Source organism: Epinephelus moara, chromosome 4, assembly GCF_006386435.1.
Source record: "Epinephelus moara isolate mb chromosome 4, YSFRI_EMoa_1.0, whole genome shotgun sequence".
NCBI classification, from domain to species: domain Eukaryota; kingdom Metazoa; phylum Chordata; class Actinopteri; order Perciformes; family Serranidae; genus Epinephelus; species Epinephelus moara.
Window position 1 is genome coordinate 31776532 of NC_065509.1, and position 23796 is coordinate 31800327.

A 23796-nucleotide genomic window follows, 5' to 3' on the forward strand; every position below is an offset into this window, starting at 1 on the left:
CTTAAATGTTCCTTTAAATTCTGGTCTTGATGATTTAATCTTGCTCTGATAACTTTGTATATTCTTGATATGAGGTCACACTGAACCAAATAAAGACTTGAAAGCAAAGTGACAGTCCTCCCAGCTCACCTGGCAGTGTTGATGTTGTTCTCAGCATCTCTGACAGCCTCTGCGTCCAGGTCCATTCCCGAGCTCTCCTCCAGGGCGGCGCCAGAGTCCAATGAATCCTGGGAGAAGAGCAGCAAGAACTTAATATTAATCTGACTGTTTTTATGAATGGAAACCAGATATAAAAATAAAACTAGTGAAGCAGAACAAGAGGCATGACTGGGCAAGAGGAGAAACAAACAGGTGCATCTCTGCTGTTGAAAACTGCACCCGTCATGATGTTTCACTTCCTTCCAGTCTGAGGGAACACTGGGCTTTTGTGCTTTCTTTAGAATAATAGAAACCCAGCACAAATAAATATTCAAGTGCGCCCCCCTCACACACGTTAACATTCATAAATGTTTCATCACAATTACCAAGAAAACAATGAAGTCATCTCTTTCACAACTAAAAAAATCCAAAGTCATGGTGAAGAGGCTTTTACCATCATAACTAAGATTCATAACTTCCTCACCAAAACTGGTAGGGTTCGTTGTCATAATTATAATGAACACTATTATGATGGGGCTATTGATGATTTATGGCTCTTGACTTTTACACTGGAGGTTAAAAGTGTTCGTAAAGACATGTAAGGGAGGCGATCACATGATCCTGTGGAATCAATGAGTCGTAGTGAGGAGCAGGATGAAGACTCTATGTATACATGACCTGCTGTGGATAAAGAACATGTCACACTGTTATGTAAAGAGAGTATATGGTGTGTGTGTGTGTGTGTGTGTGTGTGTGTAGCCTGGCACACAGGTGCTGCTGTCATTCTCTGGCTGATCTATTTAAAGACTAAAGATGATTGTTTAAAGAGGTGACAAGTTCCTCGTCAGTCACACATCTCACTCCGTCTGCCGTGTCATCTGTTCCTCACCTCTCCTCTGCCATCTGGACACTAAAATGGTTCTTGGGACGAGAGCCACTGGGGCTCAAGATGGGGGTTCAAGGGGCGGTGGGGTGGAGGGAGTAGTGGTGAGGGGGTTTCATTTCCACAGAGACAAGGCTTACTGAAAATGTATGTGAAAATATGTCTTTACATTTATGAAGTTCCAGTAACTTCTAAGGCTGGGCTGCAACAGCAAGGTTTAATTTTAAATCATGTTGCACACAAACCAAACTACTTTAAAATTAAGAAAGCTTGAATTTAAACCTTTCTTAAAGCATCCGTTTAGTTTTTACTCTAAACTCTAAAGATTAAATTTAACTCTTGTCCCCCAAAACTTTAAATTATTAGTTAAAAACTTAAACTTTAAATGTGACCCAGAATTAACTTTAAACTTACACTTAAGGGGGTTTACCCTTTAAAACAGCTGCCTTTATGAGATGGTTTGAGCAAAATAATCAAATTCCTTGAAGAAAATTTAGGGACAACAGACTTGAGGCAATTGAATATTTTCTGTGCTGTTTTCCGTTTTTTTTATTTTCCATTATTTGACCATGTTGCTACATTAAAAATTTGGCGAACAAGTTCTTCTCAAACTGACATTTTAGCTAGCTTGCAAACACTGTAATGTTTTGTTAGGGATTCAGTGAGCATTGTAATTTATTTATTTATTTTAATTTGGATGAACAAGCATCTCCATATTGATTAAACTCCATTTAATCTTATTGCTCTGTATAATTTAAAGGGAGCTGACAAAAATAATTAATGCTAAAAGGGCAGGTGTGATAAGCTACAGCCTCAGCCTACATCTTTGTGGTCCTTTTTTTTAAAAATAATGTTAAAAAATACATTAACTTAATGTTTATGTTTTGTCTATCTACCAGTATATAGATAGTAGTGTAAGTTGGAAAATGACCGAAATAAAGAAACTAAACTAAATAAACTCAACTAAATTTTGGTTCACATCAACTAACTTAGATTTACTAAACAAAAATTGTTTTTTTAATAGTGCCTGAGAGCTCTGCTTAATTTTAAATCTACATTTTCACATTATAAACATAGTTTTGCTGACCTCTAATTTGAATTATTCTTAAATTAAATTGACTGATTGAAGTGATCGGATACACAGGTGTATGTAATAAAAACAAGTTGAGCCTCTGTGATTTGAAAAAGAGGATTCCGATTTCTGTCGTACTTTTTTACAAAACATGAAGAGTATGGAGTCAAGAATTTGGGACTCAAAGCTTCACCCATTTTTTAACCTACTATGAAACGCCGGCGTACAGAGGGAGTAGATACTGGACATGATTGTGGACAATGCAGATCCTCTCTGATCAAATCTCAAAAATAAGTTCTTCACCACTTCACATCGAGCAGCACTTCCTTTCAAGTATATATCAGCCTGATGTCGTTCCCTCATGACCATAAGAACAAAACACTGCCTCTGTGTTTGAGCATATTCATTAATCTGTGTGTATATTTGTAAAAACTGGTCTGTTGTCGGATCTGTTTGCTGCTCCGGCAGAATTCCAGCTATTGTAGCAATCGGAGCAGAACAAAGATGGACTGTGCTGATAATATCAAACATTCGGCCTCGGAATGAACCGACAGACTGAGACAGGAAGGAGGTTAGCTATGGGAAATATGTCACCAGCCCACACAGCAACTGGTCAGGATCTGAGGATTTTATGTTTTTGATGGAAATCTCCTCATAAAAATGTGTTTATGTGTTGTCATCTGATTCAAACACTGCCTTTGTTACATTCATGCTAACATTTAGTGTGTGTGAGATACATGGATGACTTCAGTGTGAACGCTATGAATTTGTGTGACGTGTGTGTGTGTTTCTGTGTGTCCAACAGACCTGTGTATCTTTCTGACTTTGCTGTATGTGCTGCTCAGTCGGCGTGAGTGGGGTCTCTGCTTCAGTGTCGCAGGGACTGTCCTCAGGGTCAGTTTGTTGCTCCTCATCTCCATGGCAACCCTGGTCTGAAGGCTCACTGGGACTCACCCTAAGAAAAAATGAAAATAAAATAAATAAGAACTTACAACACTGACGTTGTGTCTTTATGGTGCAAACATGATGCTGCCTGTTTTATTATGCGGTGTAAAACGTCCAGACGTGTTGTTTTATCTTAGAGGTGACTGTCCACTGAGCAGCTGCTCCCCTCAACATGTAGAGTTTGATAATTAACATCACAGCTGTCACCGTGTTTACTGGTAACCTGAACCATCTGGCTGGCTTTGTGCCTTTGTACATAATGTTCACTATGGCAAATATGGATCTTTAAAGTCCTCAGATGTCGCTTTCAACCACTGAGGAATCTGTGTAACGCATGTCTCTACCAGCAGGTGCGTGATGGGAAAAAGCAGAACACAACAGGTTGTTTTTGGCAAAGCTGTACAGAACTTCTCTTGTTTGTGTATGCACTGTACAGCGCTCCCACAGTTTTACTAATGAATTTTCAAAACTTTTACATTATATTTTATGTCATTTTCATGACTTTACTTAGTAGTTTAAAATATGAAATGTAAGGCCTATGTAGCGATCATACGGCTTACATTTCATATTTTAAACTGCCTCTGCAAGGTGGGAATTTTACACCATTATTCCACCTCGCTGTTCTGTATAAAAGGATATTATACAGCAGGATATTTAAACAACAGCTGATAGCAGTCAGCAACTAACTCGAAGATGATCAGCAGCCGAAGATGTCCGCAAATTGGGTAAAAATGAGGTCCAGGAGCTCCTTATCGTCTGAGCAGAAGACCAGATCAGCCGCCATATTAACCGGGACGGTAAATGATTGTTGTTACCATGTTAATGCCGTTGTTATTGTTTATAAAGCGCCTCCGACGTGTGTGTTATATGATACACTAGAGGCCGACGCTGTTGTGCCACACGTCACGCCTCCTTTGCTTCCGAGTTGCCGGCATACAGTCTAATATAATACTGGAGCCTTGTTCTTTGGTTCTTTGTAAAAATGCAAAGGCGACACAGAGAAGGGACTTTGTAGCGGCCCTATAGCACAATCTCTGTGTAAAAAGGGAGAGGAGACGTGAAGTGGTAATGGTATCTGGCCTGGCTGCAGCAGGTGTGAAATACTGGTGGTGTGTTCAGCAGCCTCTTGCTTGTCTTGATGCTTTTGCCCTTTAGCTTGGCTGACCTGAGCCGCTTCCCCCATGTTGCCAGTGTCAAATGTTTTGGTACAGAGCCATCCAGCACAGACAGGGCCTGTCTCTCTCTTGAGCCATGTTTTAAATTTGTCGTGTGAAAGCAATACATTATACACACACACTCACTTTTCAGGTATTTGTGGCTAAGAAAACTGCTAGTGCTTCCTAACTTTACTCGCTCGTGAAGACTATCCCACTGCCAACTAGCTGCGTACGCCACTCATGTGTAACTAGGGATGTTTCAGCAGCCACGCAGTGCAGCACTAGATTTCAAATTACAAATACAAGGAACGTATTTTGAGAAATGTAGAGATGTTTGGGGATTTTGATGAAGTATCTTAAACAACAATCAAACACAGCTTATTTTCAAATCTTTTCCAAAACATTGTTAATTTCAAACCATTTCCAGACAATATAAAACAGCTTTTCTAAATTCACAACTTTTTCAGGAATTTCAGGGCCGTGGGAACCCTGACTTTATATGTGTGAATGTTGATGTGTGTGTGTGCGTGAGTGTGTGTGTGTGTGTGTGTGTGTGTGTGTGTGTGGACTCTCACCCCTGGCTGTCATAGTTGNCCTGACTTTATATGTGTGAATGTTGATGTGTGTGTGTGCGTGAGTGTGTGTGTGTGTGTGTGTGTGTGTGTGTGTGTGTGTGTGGACTCTCACCCCTGGCTGTCATAGTTGCTGAGGTCTTGATCGATGGATGTTTTCAGCTCAAAGAAGTGCTGCTCCACTGCAGCCCTGATGGTTCGCTGGATTATCCTGGGAAAACACAAAAAACACACATGGTCATAATTTAACAAAAGTTGAAGATGTGTTTTCACTAGGACTTTACTAAATGTAATTTTGTTGGTATTTGAGACTTCTATTGACGTCATCTCCCTAAAATTAAAAACAAAAAACAAAACAACAATAAAGAATCCCTAATTTCAATTGAGTCATTCCTCAAATTAAAAGAGTTCGTTTTTTTCATTAAGTAAACTTTCTTTAATGAATAAATGTGATTTATGATGCCGTTAAAACCTTGTTAATAAAGGTGCGTGCCTGCCTTTGTGTGTGGAAAACAAAAGGGAGCAAACAGGTTTTTAACTGCAGTGAAAATGTTGTTTTGAAAGGTTAAACACCAACAAATATGGAGTGAAGCAGAATATTTCATCAGATAAGAACTTGGAAATGATTGCATCTGTATTTTTTCCACAGCATTCCAGTATTGATTTAGAATTTGAATGTCTACGTTGTGAATTTGAAGCTTCAAACTATTCTGTACAGCTCTTGTATTCACATTTACATTCTCAAATTTGGCTAAAAAAAAAAAGCATTTTCCCTCATAATTTTTCAAAGTGTTAGTTTCATACGTCGTCTACTGAGCTTCACAAGTTTCTCTTGAGGTCAGTCCAACTCATAAAGTTCTGCAGTTAGTTACTGATAAGCTGAAGTCTGTGATTAAAACCCTGTTACACACTGAGTAACGATGCAGCCTGTGTTTCCTCCACTGGAATTAGTTAACTTCAGATGTAATGAGGGTAAACTGTAACAGCTCAGTTTACTAGTGATTGTGTCTACACAGGACTGAAGCCAAAGGTTTCTCTGGGTTTACTGAACTAATTTGGATAAGATCCTGTGGCCATGTGTAATCAGCAGTGATGGGGCTAAATTTCACCACAGCCAATAAAAATATCAAAGTAAATCCACATTAAAAAAGCCTCCAAAGTCAGCTGTTGTTTTGGACTCAGTGTGGGTGCCTTCATGTGCGTCACTGGATGTGTCACACCAGAGAAGATTTAAACAGTTGAACTTTATTGCTTTGTTTTGATTTATAAAAGCACCAACGCCGCAGGTCTTCTTCAACCTGAGGTGTATCTGATATATGTAAAACTAAATGATGTCTGAAACCATTTTGATAGTCCAGTGCTGAAAAAATAAAGAATTATATCCGCCTATAATAAATCATACAAAGATGACAACTAACAACTGCCTTCTGTTATAATGCAGGTTATGAAAATTGGATTTTCTGAATTTTATAACTACGGTCTACACTGTCACATTCACAGACAAGAATCCTAAACTAAAAATATACCATAATATGTATACCAAAATGTCAGAAAATGGTGGAAAATGTTTAGTTCAGTGTTTCCCAAAGCCCAAAATAACGTCCTCAAAAGTCTTGTTTTGTCCACAAACCAAAGATATTCAGTCTACTGTCACATCTGGAGTGAAGAAACCAGGAAACATTCATATCTAAAGGAGCTGGAATCGGATAATTTGGACCTTTTCTTTCTTAAAAAATTACTCAAATGGATTAATCGGTTATCAAATTAGACTGCGACTTGACAACTAATTGATTAATCGTTGCACTTCTACTACATATATGTGTGTGTGTGTTATATAGCTACAACCCACTGTCGTACAAACAGGGCTCGATGGTGTGTAATGCTCCCCACTGTGTTCAATTATTGAATTCTCTCTACATGAGATTAACTTAGGTGCTCTTTCTCTCAGTTACACTGACTCCAACAAGCTTAGCGCATTGTTCCATTTAATTAAAGTCGATGTTTTCAGAATAAGGTTCAGCAGTAACACAGTAATGATGCGCAGGTTATAACCTTCATCTCCGGAGCCACATGTAGGCCTCCTCACATAATCCTACCTGCCTCTTATAATGAACAGAGAGACCTTTACTAATCAATTAACACACAAACTGATGGGTTCATCTTCAAGACTGTTACTGGCATGATGTATATATACAGTAGGAGACATCTGCTAATGAATCAAACATTTCGGGACTCTAATAATCAGTGAACATGTTTCTTCTCAGTCCATATTAAGTCAAAATCCTGGTTTAGTGCTGACGATTAATAATAATGTTCAAAGCCAGGGAGCAGAGAGTAGAGGACATTACAGCCTATAAAAGGCAACAACAACAGTCGCTCTCTGACCTCTTCCACACTGACATGTGACAGTTGATCCACAGGCTCTACCCAGCTTTTATTTAACTTGCTCGACCTCGTGTGATCATAAAGCATCCCCTCCCTTGTTTACTTCTCGCAGGCTTTGTTTTCTCCTTCAGCTCAGACAGCAGTAGAGGTTAAAGACATCGTAGAAAAAACACATTAACTGGGGAAAAATAACTCCCAGCTCTCTCTTCACACTCCTCCACACCACCTGCTGCTGCTGATGGATCGTACTCCATCGTCACATCCAGTTTGATCTATGTTCCCCCGAATCTTTTTCTGTTATTTACATTTATAATATTCAACATTTCTGCTCTGTAACCAAAACAAGGCGATATCATACTGGGTGTGTTTAGAGTATAAAATATATCTACATAAGTGTGTTTGGGCTTCAAATTCACGACCATTTAAGGTAAAACTTATAAAGATGTTGGGCTGAGGTCAGATATATATTTATGTGTGTGTGTGTGTGTGTGTGTGAGGATATATCAGCTATACACCCGCACAAACTGTGCACATGTTTCTCTGGACCAAAGGCTCACCTTCACCTGCAGCAGCAACTCAACCTCTAACTGTAGGAAGCTCAGGAACGACAACCTGTAAGATTTCTGTGAGGGCATCAGTTATACTGACCCGGAGTTCACTACAGGTCATTTCCACAAACAAGGTATCAGGGCACCTTGTTGACTGCAGCCATGCCAGCATTCGTCAAATCATCTTATTCATTTTCATACATTTTACTAGGGTAATACGTACCCTGTGCAAAATTTTCTTTGACTGATTCATACGGTGGCCCGTATGTCTTTCTCCCGGCAAAGCTGTGTTGGTGAGTTACTCTGAACTGTGCTGAGTCTCACAAGTTTATAAATACTAAAGATTAATCCTTTTATGGCAACAATGTCCCGTAGCTTGACGTCTATATCTTTGAGTTTATCACTCTGCATTAAGATTTATAACTGGTGATAACTATAATACTAATCATTGTGAGCTGTATGCTCAGATTGGGTGCCCCTATCTCTCTGTAAGACGTGACAGATACTGGGTTTTATTTATTTATAATGCCCTTATTGTTTTTTTACCCCTTACATTGATGTCTTTAAAGGTTATCACACACACTCAAAAGATAAGATTAGTAGGTGTCAGCTGTTTCAACTGATCCTTGAAAATCCAATTTTTCTCACAACTTGGAATATCATGCTGAACAATCTAAAGCTTACCTCATTTTTATGCTTAAGGAGATGCAAAATTTTAGTTTCACCCTGTCTTACTTATTGTTTCAGGTGATTTATTTGCTTGAATTTTAACGTCTTTATGTGTTGTTACGGTCTATATATTTTACTTATCACTTTACATCTCACATCTTTTCAAAATGGCTTTAGACTCAGCCTAAATCATCTGGTGCTTGTTCCCTGGTATGTTCCTGTTGAAGGCCTCAGTCGCCTGCATTTGCTCTATGCTTAACTTTGTTTGATTTATTATATTGCCTTTGTTTTTACTGATTGCATGTTTTACTGTTTGATTGCTTTATTGTATTTTGTGAAGCACTTTGTGAATTTCATTTCTGTGAAAGGAGCTATATCAAATAAAGTTTATCTTTATTATTATTACATATTTTACAAGTTTCCTGATTGTGTCCTTGGTGCAGATGATCTTCTGTTTTTCCCTCAGCTATATTGCACATAAGGTCTTTACTTAAATGTTTTTCAGAGTTAAAATAAAAGTTGAATGAATGTGTTATTCCTGAGAGCTTCGTGCCCTCGAGCCTTCAGGACAGTACATTCATATTAACGTATAGCACCATAAAAAATGACTTTATACTGTATCCATGTTGTGCAGAAGTATGACAGGGCCGAGGCCTGACAGTCATGTGATTGCTGAGTTCATGTCCCTGGAGGTCTAAAAGCACTGAGCCATGCAAAATGTATTAGTTTAGCTTCATAATCAAAACACAAGGCCAGCTTTCCTCTTTCCTCCTTATCACTTCCTCTTGACCTCTTACCTTTCTCCCAACTCGACTCTTCTCTGCACTGACTGCACTTCTTATTTCTTTATCTCTGTTGTTTCACCTGCCTCTTATCCTTTTACTCCCTCTTCAAACATCAGATAACCTGGTCTTTTATGTTTCATTTACAGCCGTCCTATTATCCACTTAATAACATCATATAAACAGTTTGTTTGCTTTAAGATTTTTCCCATTGAGTTGAACATAAAATGACTTCTCAGACTTAGTGTGGCTGAAATGTAATTGCAGGTTGCTATAGTGAGTGTACATAAAGAAGTGCCTACATTATTGTGAGTGCTGGTGAGCGTGTGTGTGTGTGTGTACTTACTCAGCAGAGTCAGCAGGCAGGATGGATATGGGGGAGAGGTGGGAGCTGTAGAGAGAGAGAGAGAGACAGACAGACAGAGAGAGAGAAAGAGAGAGAGAGAGGGAAAAGGACAACATGGTTAGAACATCACGTACTCCTCGACTGCCTTCCCATACTGACGGAGTGACCTTGGAGGGTGTCGGGCAGCGAAAGTCAAAACAGGGAAGAAGAACGACATTTACAACAGTTGAGGGTAGAAAAAAAAAGACTAAAATGTGTAAAAAACAGCAAAATGACTTCATGTTCTAACTACAGCTGTCTCCTAACCTCAGATCCCCTGTGCCAAATGACAATCTCAAGAAATGCACACACAAACACACACACAGTTTCAGTCACTGGCGCCACTCTGGGTGGGCAGATTGTTATTTAGGCTACAGAGCGCTGCTAAATCCTGCTGATCAGATAGAAGGGTGTGTTTGTCAAGTCTTGCTGTGTGTTCTAAGACCCACAATGCCATACTATATAGTATGATAGAAAGAGATTTAGTATGTCCCAGTACATAGTATGTCCTCTGCAGTATGCCAAAAATACCAGAATGTTCTACTACATCCGGTCCTATTTGCAGTATGTAAACCAGCATGCTTTCCTGGCTGTTCTGACCCACAATCCTCTGCTCAGCCGACGATATGTCACATCGGCTGAGCCACAAACAGATGACAGCTGTCAGAAGTCGCAATAATGGATGACAGAGCACTGAAGTAACTGATGTCCAGTCGAATAGTTATAATAGGAATATTAATTGAGTAAGACATACATATCATAAATATTACACATAACTATAAAAATAACAATGACAAAGAAATGCAGATGTAATCTAACTGTCAAAAATATAATGTTAGACTTTACAATCTGTGCTGTTAAAACTTTAAAGTAAAACTACATACACTGCAAAGTAACAACAGCAGAGCTCTCTGGGTTGATCTATGTTCATTTTATCTCCAAGGTAACTGATATAAAAGCAAGAGGGTCAAAGTTCAAGGCGTAATGTTATAAGTAGTAGTAAGTCCTGATTGTGTGCATACTGCATGCAACAGTATGTACTCTTAAGGGCAGCTGCAGAACCTTTCCAACAGTAAAAATATAAAGCACCCATATTCGTTCCTCAATGTTCCTCCATGAACAAGGTGTGTGCCTGTTTGCGTGTGTGTGTGTGTTTGGGGTTTCACAGAAAACAACTAGTCAACGCTGAGCATTGTTGTGGACTACTAGTTCACGGTGCAGTAATAAAGCGGAGACAATATATTTACAGCAGATCTGCAGCTGGGGCAGCTGTGGGTAGTTGTTGTTGCTGACCGGTCACAGTTGTCATGCGTGAGCAGTTTGGAGCATTAAAGCAGCAGACATGCAGCCTAGTGTCCCAATACTTAACTCCAATCAACAGTGTGAAAATATTTTACCAAAGCAGATAAAGCGTCAGCTGATATATACGTTAGGCTACACGAAAGGACCACAATAGTACAAGTGTTATGCTAAACCTTTTAATTAACATTAGCAAGGAGCAGCGCCCACACAGTGAACAAAGTTGGCATCACCATCCACCGATAAAAGAAGCTAACAAGTCCGTTAGTAAACCTCATTGTAAAAGGACATTTTTTTGATTGCTGCAGTGTATGGAGATAACTCTAGGGACATCATACATTTTTTAACCGGGCTACGTTATCCTCCACCATCAGTCCTGCATGGGTCTGATTTTCAAGACCTGCTCCCAAATCAAAACCAAAATCAAAGCAACGAACAATACTGTGCCCACCTAGCCACCCACACATATGACCAATTAGTTCTGAAACCTGACCCAGCCTGCCAACACAAGATCTGCTACTCGGCCCAAAACCACCATTCCTACAATAACCACGCACTGCTCAAATAATTCTGTTGGACAGCATGTTTTAAGTGATCATTATGGGACACTTTATAAATGTGAAACTAAGATAATTTATTTTTAAACACAGGTTACTCAGGAAATACATGTGACTGTGTGTGTGTGTGTGTGTGTGTGTGTTGAAACAGAGAGACGTCTGAGAAGTGTCCGTTGATACAGCAGCCTGCCGCTGGCCTCACAAACACACACACACACTATCAGACACACACACACACTGAGGCACGCCAGGAGTCCAGATTTATATAACACTCCTACACACACAATACAAGGTCGTTCACATTATGCCCAAGTGCATGGGTGCATCTCATATGTGTGTGTGTGTGTGTGTGTGTGTGTGAGAGAGAGACTCAGGCGGTCAAAGTCATCTCATTAGAAAAAACAGCAGCTGACATTATGCAACCTTTTTGTGTGGATGTATGTTTTTAACACACACACACACACACACACACACACACACACACACACACACACACACACACACACACACACACACACAAGTCCTCAGGTAGATGGATACAGGCTGAATTATTTATGGCAGTTAGGAAACGATAATGCCTCCATCTTTATTCTATCTCCATCTTTTCTTCTCCCTCTTCACTTGCTTTTTGTTGCTATTCTTGACATCCAACTCTCATTTTTCCTCTTCCTCCTGACTTTTATCTTTTCCTACCTCCCTCTAATTCCTCCCCATCATGCTATAAACAAAAATATTTTTACCATCTTTACACTTTGCTTTTGTTTATCTCAAGTTCTTCTTTCTCTACAGTGTCATTTCCTCCTCCCTCGATTCTCACTGGCTTTGAATGTAACAAGCATCTCACATTCCCTTTTCCAACACTGTAACCTTGATCATGTGTGTGTGTGTGTGTGTGTGTGTGTGATGAAGAGACAGACACAAAGAGAAGTGTTGTGGAGATCAAACAGTGAGCCTGCCAAAACAGCCAGAAAAAAGAACCCTGTGGGTGTGAGTGAAGTAATGAAATGTGAAAAGCTTCTGACTCTGTGTAAGGCCAACATGCATTTCAGCCATCTCTCTGTAAAATCCAAGAAATATTTTAGAGTCCCTAATTATCTGGATAGAGTTCACATCAGATTCTTTGTCATTTCAAACTCCAGTTAGTCAACACAGAGAGCTGCCCTTTACACAGAATGCGCCCTGCAGGCTTCCCACAGCAGTGACTGTTGGTTCGACACACTGATAACATCTGACAGCTCAGGCTCTCCTGCTGAGCTGTTCCCTAAAGGGCCCGCGCTGGGTGGCTGCATCACTAACAATAGATCCTTGATAAGGTCCTCAAGGACATTACGTAATCTCCATGTGCCCTAAGTAGCAAAGATAATATCTGATCTTACACCATTCTGGCCCCAAAGGCTTGAACTGAAATCACTGCTGCAGCCTTTGGGGTGTTCCTGCGCTCCTCCAGCTCCATAAGCTGCAGCAGAGATAACGTTTCTATCAGCATCAGCTGAGTCCTGCAGGACCAAACATGACACCCTTTATAGGGCCCTTTGGGGCATTTCTTCTCTGTCGAGGACACCGTGAAGGGCAGAGACGATTGAGTATTATAGGTCCCTGATGGAGCAGAGAGTGGTTATGAAGAGGTTTTGATTGTGTCTCAAGGTGGAAAGTTTCTTTTTATAATAAAGCAGCACGGCTGTCATCAGGGCCGTATGTCATTTTTACATTCAGAGCTCCAAAGGTTTTTGAGTTCTGAATATCAGTTGGCGTATTTCATGACGCTATAACCCTACTTTTTAGTTTTAATTCCTCAAACAAAATCTTCAATTTGAATAAAATGATTAATCAGATTAAATGAGCCTTTTTTAATTTAGTTTATTTATCAAAGTCAGGGTGAAGTAAAATCTGAGATTTACATCTAAACAGATTATAAATGTTAGAAAACACTTGTTGAAAATGTGAAAAGACTGGGAACTATATTGTACTGAATCGTGGAATCAAACGGTTTTCATTTCTGTGTTTGCGTTTTTTAGGTGGGGCTAAAAGTCTGCTCGATACAAATGGAGCAAGACCATTCTGTTGCAGGCTGAGAAGAACTGGGCAAATATTCAGGTTTAGACTTTGATTGTGGCTCTGGTGGCTTAAACACGTATGGCTGCACAGGTCCAATAAAGCCACTGGATGAATCATCCACTGTAGTGCTGCAATTAAAAGAGGCAGCAGCTTCCCTGCAAGTGGGCGTGGCCTCAGCACATTCAGCGGACACACCCTCAGCGTCTCAAAACAGATAATACTGGCTATTTTTCCATTTTTAAAATGTAATGTTATACACTTAGCGACTTTTTAATCAATCACATTTGGCTCAGTGCTTTATAACACATTTTTCTGTACTTTGACAAACTACACATATTTACTTTTGCTTTACCTGGACTTTAGATCAACATTATTTAATAAATGAATGTAATTTATTTTGTAAGATAAAAACATGTTGTGAAATTTGAAAATTATTATATATTTTTTTCAATATATTTTGACTTTACAATGCTCTGAAGTTAATGGAAATGTTTGGATCACATGAGATAGAAATAATCCCACGTAGCCACCACTGGAATCTAATTCTACAAAGAGTAGAATACTAAATAATATCAGTGTAGCCTAATCGTTATCTGCAACTGTGCAGAAATACTGGGTATTACAGAATAAATAAACATGCAAATTAAAAACAGAAGCTGTGCAGCATTCAAATGCTGATTTGGAATTCAAATGTCAAAGTTATAAATGAAGCTTTGAACTATTCGGTCCAGCGCTATCTGTCATACTGACACATAAAGAGACAGTATAACTTGCAAATCATATTTTGGTTCAGCTACATGACAGATTGCTGAAGACAACACATCAGTCTCTATGTGGACTTTTGTCCAATATACACCCTGTTTTGTAAAAATACATGGCCAAAAAAGACAATAATGTAAAATTCAAGTGAAAAATAATCCACTGGTTACTGCACTGACAGAAATGTATACACAAGAAACTGAATACACTTCTTCAGACAACAGCAATGTTGCTGTTGCACTTTAAAAAGTAACATTACACCCCATAAAATCTTGTTTTTGCTGACCTCCGGTGGTTCAACCTCTCACCCTGCTGCAGTGATGTAAGAGTGAACTGCAGGTTGTGTCAGGTCACTGTGACATCACTTTTTGGGTGTGATCACAGGTGCAACAGACTCAACACTTTAAATCAGAGAGCACTGATATTAACTGACTCTTAAATAGGGTTCCATAGAGTTTTGTTTGATTGTTTGCTGTTTATTTAAGATAACTGACATTTAGATTAAAGGGTAAATGCACAAAAATGTAATAAAACTGGTCATGTTAGTGTGTTGCAGCTAAGAGTAAACATATTTTAAAGAAACCTATCAACAACAAGGTTTCTCATGAAGGTTAAGACTGACCTTAACAGTTGATGTTGGCCAAAACCTGCCACACGTGAGCGGGCGCCACAATAAAGCTCTGGTTGGGAAATTACAGCTTGGCTTTCAAAAGTGCTCCAAGTACATGTAGGTCGGATTATATCAGCTCCTGCCCCACAGACACGACCGCAGTAGTAGCCAAAGACGGAGATAAGACCTTGATAACATCTTAAGGAGTCACACCTTTAGCTCACTGGTCGTTGGCAGTGATACTGTAAAACCGTTTAAAGTGACCTAAGTAGTGACTTTGTCTTTGATAACGTCACAGAAGGAAAAAAATAGCTCTACCTGTTTTCAGATTTGATTTAGTGGTGCTGACTGATGCTGTTTTCATCTGCTCATATCTGAGAGCTGCACATTATCAATGGTTTAATTTAAAATTAGATTAAAACACATCACTCATTATCAGTTTACTTTTCTGATTTGCTTTAGCAGCTACATCCTTGAGGGTGTATGAGGTGAGCTGTGGAGTAAAACGAATTCACTGCCAGATTCAATCAGATCTCATCAGGCTAATCTGCATCTGCTAATCAGATCCCTCTGCACGATCCCAGCGGGAAAAATCTGCTGCTTCAGTAGGCAGGTGTGCATCACCATCATCTGTCAGTCTGTCTAACCTGTGTTTTTAACATTTATCCATTAGGATCCAGACATTTTGATATCATGTTAACATAAATAATTAGTCTTCTGTGATGTCATGGTTTTTATTATCCTATTAGTCTGCGTAGTCTGGGATCATATTAAGTTTTTTAACGTGACATGCAGTGTAATTACGTTTAATATTGTAAGAATATATAGGAATAGGACATCAAGTCAGTAGTGGACCAGTCAAGATAAGATTCTGGAAGGACTTTGCCTGCCATTTTTGTAATCTCAAATAAATCTTATTCAAAATTTTCCCTGCCTCATGCTAGTACTTTGGGTTTTTACAAAAGGAATCGGAACACAAGTCAAAACTGAGGGTGCTTTCAGACCTACAGTTGTCTTGCTTTGGTCTAAATCAGGGACTAATTTTGTTCAAAAGTTGCATAACTGCCTAGAGTTGGTTCATGTTCTCACGGCAGCATTTACAAGTGGACCAGATCAAATGCCTTGTGTGAGAAAGCTGCTCTTGATTGGTCAGAATTTCCATGTGGAAGTAAACCAAACGTTGAAGAAGAGTACACTTGCAAGATAAATGTGACACTTTCTAATGTCACAATGGAGGGACAACTATGCAGGTTGATTTTAGCGCTGGTCATCGTGGACTATATTGCTGTCATTGTTCATTTTAGTCAAACCATACAGTTTGAAAACGAGGCGCGGCTCCAACTAGAAAACAATGTTTTGATGCATTGGATGTGCTGAATGTGCATATTAAGGCAGTACAGGAGGAGGTGCACATTAATAATCCTCCAGGACTGTAACATGCTCATGTTTAACCCAAACAATGTGTCATGTGACTGCAGTTGGTTCAGATCCAGGTCTGAACACGTTCTCACCACAAACGAACCGCACCAGAGTTCGTTTGTAACCAGACTGAGACCACCTCTTCAAGAAGGTCCTGGTCCGGTTGTTTTGGTGCGCACCTGAGTGTGATTGTTGTGTTCACACCTGCTCAAACGAACCGACCTTAGGGGGCAAACGAACCTGAGTCTGACTGAACCGAACCAAACAGGGCAGGCACCATGAGACACCTTGTTGACTAAGTGCAACTTGGTTGTATTAAAACGGCTGCTATAATGGTTTTTGTTCTGCACCAATCTAATCTAATCTCAGGAATATCATGTTTCGTTCTGCAGTGGAGCAATACTAGGCCTCATATCATATTGTAATCTTTCGTTTTATATCTCCAGAAGGTTTGTGACCTTCATACATTTGCAGATAAAATCACAGAGAAGCGTGGTTAGCCTTGGTCCTGCTGTTGATGTACTGCAGCAAAATGTAGAAACTCTTTCCTGCTTATTTTTACACTCAGCGCCAAGGTGAAGTTCTTCTTTTTACTATGACTCAGTATTCTAACAAAGCACGCTTCAGTCCAGCTCTCACAGTCTCTGCTGCCTGTCTGCATTTGGCCAAGTTCATTTTTGTTGTTGTTACGCAACTGACCTAAATGTATGTACCCTATACTATGGATCATATATATGTAGGGCAAGAGTGTCAGTTTCACACTTATTTACTGCAGAGCTGAAACGCTGTGCTGTGCTGTGGTATCTGTGGCCTCGTCTCAGCTGACTGAGTGACTAAACAGCAAAAACATCCCAGAATGACGGTGGTCTGTCTGCGGCATTCAATTAACAAAATAAAATGACAACAGAGGAAGTTTGTGTTGTCAGCGCAGACGGTAACAAGGAAAAGGGCTGACGAAGGGCGTCCTGAGATTATTTACAACCATTGTTCTGGTGGCTCGATATAAAGGAAGCAGAGTGTGTGTGTGTGTGTGTGTGTGTGTGTGTGTGTAAGGTGAGTTTGAGGTTAGTTGTGATTCCAAAGAGGTGCTGTTGTCAGCAAACCTGACTCTGCTCTGGNCACACACACACACACACACACACACACACACACACACACACACACACACACACACACACACACACCAGCATGCAAAAAATGACGTATTCCACTTTGGCTGGTAGCCTACTTCAAAGACACACAATTTGTCTCTTTAAACTTTCTGTTCACACACACAGAAGCATCGTCTTACATCTCATAAACAGCTCTTCATCTCACTGCCTCTGAATCAGTAAACATTTATAGAGCCTCATGTCAGAGCCAAGAAACTCTCACCGAGCCTCACTACAAATGTTTGCATTCAAACAACTCAAACACTGACCAGGTCACAGATTTAAGATCTGTGTTTGGTTTCCTGCTCATTTGTTTGTTTCCATTAGCAGCGTTGTACTTGGGATTATAAATGACCAGCGCTGCTCTCCATCATTCGTTTCCCCCCTAATTATCCTGCAGACATTCGGCCATCTGAGAAGAATCATCATATTTAGTTGACTCAACAAATCCTCCACAGCCCCTTCTCTCTGTTTCCTCAACCATGCTTCAATTAATCATTCCTCTTGCAGAGTCATGAGGAGCTGAGGCAACATTGATAGCTGATAGCTTGCACTTAAAATGTTTTGGCGTTGCCTGAGGAGGCATTTAACTGTAGAGTCTATATTAATCAACGATTTGTGTGCATGTTTAAGTGTGTCAAAAGTTAGTATGGTTTCTGGCAGCAAATAAAATTCTGTCTTATGAATGAAATGAAAATCAAGAAAAATGTTACAATCTCCAAAACAAAAACGCTCACATTCAACCAACAGTCAAATCCCAAAGGTATTCAAAAGTATGTGAATTACAAAAACAGGGAGATAAAACACAGAAACAGTAAATCAGCAACACATTCCTCTGCACCCAGTAGTATCAATCAATTATTTCAGTGATTTTTCACTCAAAAACACAAAATATTCTCTGGTTCAAGCTTCTCCAATGTGATAACCTCCTCTTTTCTCAGTTTTACATCAAAGTAAATTCAATATTTTGAGGTTCTGAACTGTCAGACAGAATAAGACATGAAGGCGTCACGTTGGACTCTCTCGATTAATTAAGGAAATAACTGGCAGCGTAATCACTAATGAAAACAGTCGTTAGTTGCAGCCCTAAATAAATCCTTCCAATTTTAAAACTGGCCATTTTTCCTTGATAAATGACTTTAATGATTATTTATTACAATTACTGGCATCAATTAGTTGCCAACATTTTTTTTTGGATGTTTTTCTTTTCATCTATGATGGTTTGTCATTTATAGGAGAGGTATCTTCATGAGCCATTTTTGGCGTCTAACCTCTCCTGCACAATGTTTTAACTTAATTTGTTTTTCCTGTATTTTCTACACATGAATGTGTAAATAAAGTAAACTAATTTAATATCAGTACCTGTTATTTAAAAAAAATATCAGACACAAAAATGTAAATTATACCCCTTTTTCCTTCACCACTTCTCACTGCAGCAAGGTAATACACAAATAGTTTTTAAATATTTTTAAAACAATTTTCAAATTGATTGAAGAGCTTCTTTAAGTACTCTGGTACTCAAGAATAGGAATGGACGATATGAAAATTTCATGTCACAATTCTCCTGGCCAAAATAATTATAACTTGTGATTTTATCTCGATAATCATAAAAATAAAATCCTTAAAAGGCACTTAAATATACTGGACTCATTCAAAGGGATAGTGCACCCAAAAATGAAAATGCAGCCATTATGTACTCACCCATATGCCGAGGGAGGCTCAGGTGAAGTTTTAGAGTCCTCACATCCCTTGCGGAGATCCAAGGGGAGAGGGGGTAGCAACACAACTCCACCTAATGGAGGCTTATGGCGCCCCAGATTAAAACGTCCAAAAACACATAATTGAAACCACAAAATATCTCCATACTGCTCGTCCGTAGTGATCCAAGTGTCCTGAAGCCCTGACATAAAAAGTTGTTTGGAAAAAACGTCATTTGAACTCTGTTTTTAGCCTCATTGTAGCCTGCAGCTCTAACTGCTTCTCTGTACACCGCACTCACGTGTGCGTGATTGCGCGAGACCGTGAGACATGGGCAAATGATGTTTCTCCAAAAAACTTTTTATGTCGGGGCTTCAGGACACTTGGATCACTACGGACGAGCAGTATGGAGATATTTTGTGGTTTCAATGATGTGTTTTTGGACGTTTTAATCTGGGGCGCCGTAAGCCTCCATTAGGTGGAGTTGTGTTGCTACCCCCTCCCCCCTTGGATCTCTAAAACTTCACCTGAGCCTCCCTCGGCATATGGGTGAGTAGATAATGGCTGAATTTTCATGTTGGGTGCACTATCCCTTTAACCTAACATTTTGGGAAGAGAAAAATATATTGGGAAGAGAAAAATATATACTTTTCAGGGAATAACAATCTTGAAGTACCAGGTTTTTCAGCTTTTTAAAATGACATATCTGTCTACATGAAATATGGTAATATTTGATAAAGACTTCTTGCGTTTTTAGAGGCTGTTGTATACGTAGCCCTTTTATCGTTGGTTGCCTCATGTCTCTTCGGGTGCTGCTGGACACAATATTCATGATTATCCCCATAATTGAAATTCACCAGGATCAACTTATTATGCCTTTTATTGCAATACACAATAAAATTGCATCTTGTTCCATCACTACCCGAGAATATTAAAAACATGCACAAACTGCGAACAACTGCGACTTCCCCCAATCATGAGTGCACCTGCTTACATGCGTCACACGTATGAAGACGATATTCGTGATTGAACAACTGCCTATGAAAGGGGACAACTGCCATTTTCTGTCCGTCCATATTGCAAAGATGCTGACACACTCTCAGCCACACACCCCCTGCTTTCCTTATACTTAGATTACATAACACAATAGCAGCTGTTAAGTAATGCCATGACCCCTTTCTCTTCATCTTCTGCTCTGTTTCTATTCCCGCTCAAGAAAAGACACAAACTTCCTCTTGACTCTTTCTATTCTCTTTCATCGTCTGCCTGGTAACAAAACAATGAGCGAGGGAAACACAGTCTCATTTCCCTCCATTCTTCCATTCATAGTAAAAAGGTATTACATCACTTAACATGGAGGAGTCGACTAATGCATTCGAAGTTGATTCATTCTTCTAGGTTTCCTCTAATAATTGAGCTGTTAATAATCCGCTCCATTCAGCCAATGTCATTTCACCCTCCAGTGCTCATTCATTCATCTATCTATCCTAATATATACGACATATTTGCTCTCGTCATCCATCCATCCATTTAATCCAGTCAGACTAGAGGAGTTACATAACCCAGATGTTTACCTCTGCAGCAGAATGTCACAGGCCATTCTCATGTTTCCAGCTGTTTCTCTCACTGTGATTTGTCCCTTTTATTTTGTTTGGGTGTTTTTATATCAGCCTGAAGGTGTGTCAGGGTGAAGGCTGTGTCGTATGTCTGGTTTGTCAGTTTCTCTGTTATGTCTCTTCTTCTTCTTCTGCTCGTTTCGGTCAGCGAGCTAACACGCTCTGTAGGTTATTAAAGTCCAGTCTGTTTTTTATTTTTCAAACCCTGCGGAGAAGTCGGCTTGACTTTTAACCAAACTCAGCACGATTTCTGTCCCTTTCTTCCTTTTGCCTGTTAACCGCTTGACACATCTCCTGCAGGAGCAGGATCCTGCTGTTCTGTCTGAACTCTCAGTCTCTCCTTCAGATTTCTCCTCTGTCAGTATCGGGTCGGTGTGTAGGTCGGCCTTGCATCCAGCGGGTCGGTTATCCCAGTTGAGCACTTTGAGGTGTCAGCGTCAGCACCAGCAGGTCGAGCAGCAGAGTCAGGGTATCGCCTGGGTGCATTCTGTGGCGTCCTCTTAACTGGTGTGTGTGTGTGTGTTCTGGAATGAGTGTGTGTGAGGTTGTCTCAGTCTGCACTCTGTCTGTGGAAGTGCTGCAGTAAACATCCAGAGCTCTGCTCAAATATATGAGCTTCTGATGTAACCAGGCAACAACCCTCGGGAGGACCAATGGGATGGGAGGGGCTGAAGTTTGGAGCCAATCGTAAAAAGGGAAGGACTTCTGTGAGCCAATCGCGATGCAGAGAGGGGAGGGAGGTTTGATCTTTTTGGTCCAGTCAGTGGTGACTATAAACTCAGCAGTTATTACAGCCGGACCAGTGGGCTGTGTAATGGTGCACGCACACACACACACACAATGCACATGATATCAGAAACACACACCTGTGTCTAACCCCCTCTGAGCCTTATATAACGGCAGCGTCTCAGACAAATATAAGCATCAACACATTTAACAAATTACTGATTACAAAAGGAGAGAGAGACGAGTGACAGTGATTCATAAAGAGCTGAGCTGAATATTAGGAGACTCTGAGGGAGAAAACAACACAAACAAAAGCGGAGGGGGGAAAACAGGGACAGACAAGGCAGGGGGAGGCAGGTATCCAAATAATTCATGTGTCTCAAATCTGCATTTCAGTCATATCTGTGTCTAAACTGTATGTGTGATAACCCAGGGCAATCGTGGACTGTAAACTCGCTGATAAACACGACTGAACTCAAGCACGCACACGTCACTCTCAAGGAAACTGGGTTAGTTCCTTTTGTCCTCGAAATGTCTCTGCGTGTCAGTCAGTGTGTTTGCAACAGGACGAGACTTCAGATCAACTTTGCTCAAATCAGAGTAAGAAATGTGCCGGAGATTAAACGAGGTTACACCAGAGCAAGCACCAGAGAGGGAAGCCTTGCAAAAATGTCTCACTTTAACTTTAAAGTAACATCACAAAGAGGAGCAATAGGACAAAGACTTTCAACTAGGGTTGGGCAATATGAAGATATTATATTGTTACTAAGATACAAGACTATGTATCATCTTAGATTTTGGATATTGCTGTATCATGATATGGCATAAATGGTGCATTACAGTTAAGTGATGTAAATTTATCAACTTACCAGACTTTTTATTTGTTTTAATGCTTGCCTTAACCCACTTAGTCGTCATCCTCATCTGTACAACTTTTTTTTGCATCAGAGAGGGTAAATGGTCAGAAATATAGTTATGAATGAGTTTGTCTCACAGTCATAGCATTAAGGAAGTGCTTTTAAGTAGACTTAAAAATATCGAGATATATATCGTGTATTGAGATACAGCCTAAAAATATCATGATACCATTTTCAGGACATATCAGCCAGCCATACTTTCAACAGGGTAACCTAAAAATACTTGAGAACACAGCTGCAACAATTAGTCTATTCATCAATTAGTTGATTGAAAGAATATTAACTGCCAACTATTTTGATAATGGATTAATTATTTAGCCATTTTTCAAGCAAAGGCCACAAACACTGGCTGGTTTTAGCCTCTGAAATGTGAGAATTAGCTGCTTTTCTTTGTCTTTTATGCTAATAAATGAAGAGTCTCTGAGTTTTACACTGTCAGTTGTACAAAAGAAGAAGACGTCACTTTGGCCTCGAAGATATTTAATGAGTATTTTTAACAATATTTTGACATTTTATCGACTAAACAATTAATTATGAAAATAATCAGCAAATTAACTATCAATGAACATAACTATTGGATGCAGTACTTTGAGAAATTGTTCCAGTCCAAGCCAAATTAACTTTTTGTTCATTTCTGTCACCAGCTGCTTCAAATGAGTTGCTCAAAGCATTTTAAGACTGCAGCAACATATTGCTTAGAAAAGTCTGCTGATGTAAGTAAGTTTGACGCTTCATTACATCTTCATCTGTCTCATTGTGTTACATTAACAGACATTTCTTGGACTATTATCTCCCACATAACTACTCCTCCTATGATCTACACAGCTCTTTTATTTATATTCAGATATATTGTACATATTTTAAAGTATTTTTGAATATATTTTATTGTAATTTTCTTTTCTTTTACATATATTTTCTTGCTTTTTGCTTTTATTGTTACATTTATTTCCCCCTAATATGTTTAAACCAATACTCAAAATCCTACTTGGCAAAAAACCCTGATTCAGATTTCATCAGAAGAAATTATAACAGAAAGCCATTTTAAGATGCAAGTCATGGCTTTCAGAGACATTTGCCATCTCACTGTGGGAGACTAGACGAGATTTGTTGAGTGCAATTAAAGCGTCTTTGCCCGAGAGCCTTAGTGGCTCGGTGCCCACTGACCAACAGGACCAAATGCCAAAACCTGAAGTCAGGAGTCACACATCATGTTAAAAAAAATACCTCAACAGAAATGAAATAAACTGCCGAGCAACAGTCAATATTACATTAAATCAATATTAAACAAAGGAAAACAGCCGCACAATGGCTCTTACTCGCAGTAAGATTAGTGGCACTTCAATTCAAGACAATGAGGCTTTTGTTTGAGCGAAACATTCAAAGAAAAATGAACACTTACAAAATGAAACTTGTGTAATCTATAAATACAGTGTTTCTTATTCTTTGAAGCTTT

The 23796-nt window shown here is 39.5% G+C and overlaps 1 protein-coding gene across 4 annotated transcripts in view; it reads right to left on the bottom strand.

Annotated features, from left to right (window-relative positions):
- fam13b (family with sequence similarity 13 member B) overlaps window positions 1-23796 on the bottom strand; it is a 123561-nt gene that overhangs the window by 17755 nt on the left and 82010 nt on the right. For all 4 annotated transcript variants that reach the window (XM_050041954.1, XM_050041951.1, XM_050041952.1 and 1 more), the window contains exons 8-11: window positions 9498-9542; window positions 4883-4978; window positions 2901-3048; window positions 130-227 (exon numbers count right to left, since the gene is read on the bottom strand). In XM_050041954.1, the coding sequence (XP_049897911.1) occupies window positions 130-227; window positions 2901-3048; window positions 4883-4978; window positions 9498-9542 (387 nt within the window). The remainder of the gene's footprint in view (window positions 1-129; window positions 228-2900; window positions 3049-4882; window positions 4979-9497; window positions 9543-23796) is intronic.